Source organism: Plectropomus leopardus, unplaced genomic scaffold, assembly GCF_008729295.1.
Source record: "Plectropomus leopardus isolate mb unplaced genomic scaffold, YSFRI_Pleo_2.0 unplaced_scaffold9269, whole genome shotgun sequence".
NCBI lineage: Eukaryota > Metazoa > Chordata > Actinopteri > Perciformes > Serranidae > Plectropomus > Plectropomus leopardus.
In genome coordinates, this window is record NW_024702216.1 from 733 (window position 1) to 3,045 (window position 2,313).

General features: G+C 42.8%; 1 protein-coding gene across 1 annotated transcript; it reads left to right on the forward strand.

Moving 5' to 3' along the window:
* Window positions 1-262: 262 nt before the first annotated feature.
* LOC121940697 (hepatitis A virus cellular receptor 1 homolog) lies at window positions 263-2,261 on the forward strand (the record flags this gene model as incomplete). The annotated part of the gene is made up of 4 exons (XM_042483409.1): window positions 263-351; window positions 1,406-1,601; window positions 1,876-2,021; window positions 2,208-2,261. Coding segments are annotated over exons 1-4 (451 nt in total), but the record flags the coding sequence as incomplete, so codon positions are not given.
* Between the last annotated feature and the right edge of the window lie 52 nt (window positions 2,262-2,313).

Consider the following 2,313-nt stretch of genomic DNA (forward strand, 5'->3'; position numbering starts at 1 on the left):
CAGCAGTGAAAGTAGAAAATTATAATAATGTTCATTGTTTTTAAAGCTTGATTTTTGAAAAGCAGATTCGTGTGATAGTAAAGGGTTAAATGATTTTTTAAAGCATTTTAAACATTTTCCTGATGTGACACAAAGTTACTCCGCGTGTTTTTGAGTTTCTTGTGTTGGCCGTTATTTTAAAAATAGTTTTGTCTGTTTGGCAACTTCAGTCTGATGGAAACAGGAAGTAACATCGGTGACTCGTCTCTGTCTCCGTCTGTCTCCGTCCGTCTCCGTCCGTCTGTCTGCCGGACAACATGCCGCCGCTGCTGCTGCTCCTTCACACCTTCACCTGCGTCTGCGTCCTCCCAGGTGAGTCTGAAGCTCCTCCCCCTCACCTGGTCACATGATGTCCAGCAGAGACACACTGAGTGAGACGATTTTAATCTTTTGTTGTGAGACTTTCTGTCAGATTGGTGCCTCAGCTGTTGTTTTGTTCCTTTTTCTGAATAATTGTGGATCATTTTCCCACTTTTTTCATAAACAGTAAATTAATGAATAATTTAATAATTAAATAAATTAATGAATAGTTGAATTTTTACTCTCCAGGATTTTTCCAGGACCATCAATACTCTTTCTTATTTCTTTTTTATTATTAGCTTTTTAAAAAAATATATTATTTGATAAATCAAGACAGAAGAGGAAAACAATTTTAAATGGCTGGATTTTGTATTTATTAAACATTGATTTTTAACAAAAACATGTTTTTTTTTTCTTTACAAACAAAAATGGCCGTTTTTTTTTCTTTAAAAACTTGGAATTATTAGAGAAAATATGGATTTGAAAAAAATTTGGCAATCTTCTGAAATATTTTGACATTTCTTCTTTCTCTCTCTCTTTGGAAAAATCACCAAAAATGACGACAGCTGAGTGTGCGTGTGTGTGTGTGTATCAGCTAGAAACTGTGAAAACAGAAGTTATTGTTGTATTTTCACATTTCTGACGGTCCTTGAACACATCCTGTGTTATTATACAGGTCTGTGAAGCAAAATTCCAGGACTTTTTCCAAAACTTCAGGGTATATTTAGTTTTTCAAAACTTTTCCAGGCCAGGAAATTACTATGATGCAAATTCCATGATTTTTCCAGGTTTTTGTGACCACACGAAGCCTGGTTCCTAATAAACTGGACACATTTAAGGGTTTAAAGCCCGACAGTCTGAAACTCTGTTGTTTTTGTTGTTTTTTCCTTCAGGAATATTTTCCCAAATTCTCACCGTCTGTCAGACTGACCTTTGACCCACAGGTGCAGCTCAGTGTGGGAACGCTCAGTCTCTGCAACTGTGTGAAACGTCTCGCTCAGGTTTCCGTATTTAATGACATTTTTACTCAAAATGGTGAAACGGTCCGCTGTGTGTGGTTTGGCAGCCGGCGTGTCGGCGGTGACCACGGAGACGGTGGTGGGCGTGGCCGGCAGGAAGGTGACGCTGCCCTGTCGCTCCGAGGCGGCGAGGAAGAGAGGACTGGACGTGTGCTGGGGGAGAGGAGAGCCGTCACTGTTCACCTGCCACAACACCGTGATCCACACCGCCGGAGACCAGGTGTCATACAGGAAGTCATACAGGTACGACCTCACAGGTGCATGATGTCACACAGGTACGACCTCGCAGGTGCATGATGTCACACAGGTACGACCTCGCAGGTGCATGATGTCACACAGGTACGACCTCACAGGTGCATGATGTCACACAGGTACGACTCCTTTGTTGACTCAAAGTGAGCGTTTGTGCCAAAAAAAAAAAAAAATGACCTCAGAGTTTGTCCTCTTCATTTAGTTGAAATTAAAAAAAATAATAAATACATCTGAATACTGATGTGAGTGCTGATGTGTCCTGCAGGTACTCGTCGTCCTCCTCCTCGTCCCCATCTTCTCTGTCCATCTTTAACGTTCGTCCATCAGACTCCGGTTTCTATCACTGCAGAGTTCAGCTGCCCGGTCTGTTCAACGACCAAACGTCCACCGTCCACCTCATCATCATCAGCCGTACGTTGACGTCCTCCGTCCCTCCGACACAACACAGACCTCCGTCAGCATCAGCTTCAGCACTAACACTGTCTCTCTGTCTCTCTGTCTGTCTCTCTGTCTCTCTGTCTGTCTCTCTGTCTCTCTGTCTCTCTGTCTGTCTCTCTGTCTCTCTGTCTGTCTCTCTGTCCGTCTGTCCTCCTGCAGCTCGCTCTGTTATCTCCGACTCCTCAGACAGCGATAGCGCTCCACACACAGCAGGTGAGTCCACGACACACCTCACCAAACATTATGAATAAATAAGAATTAATAT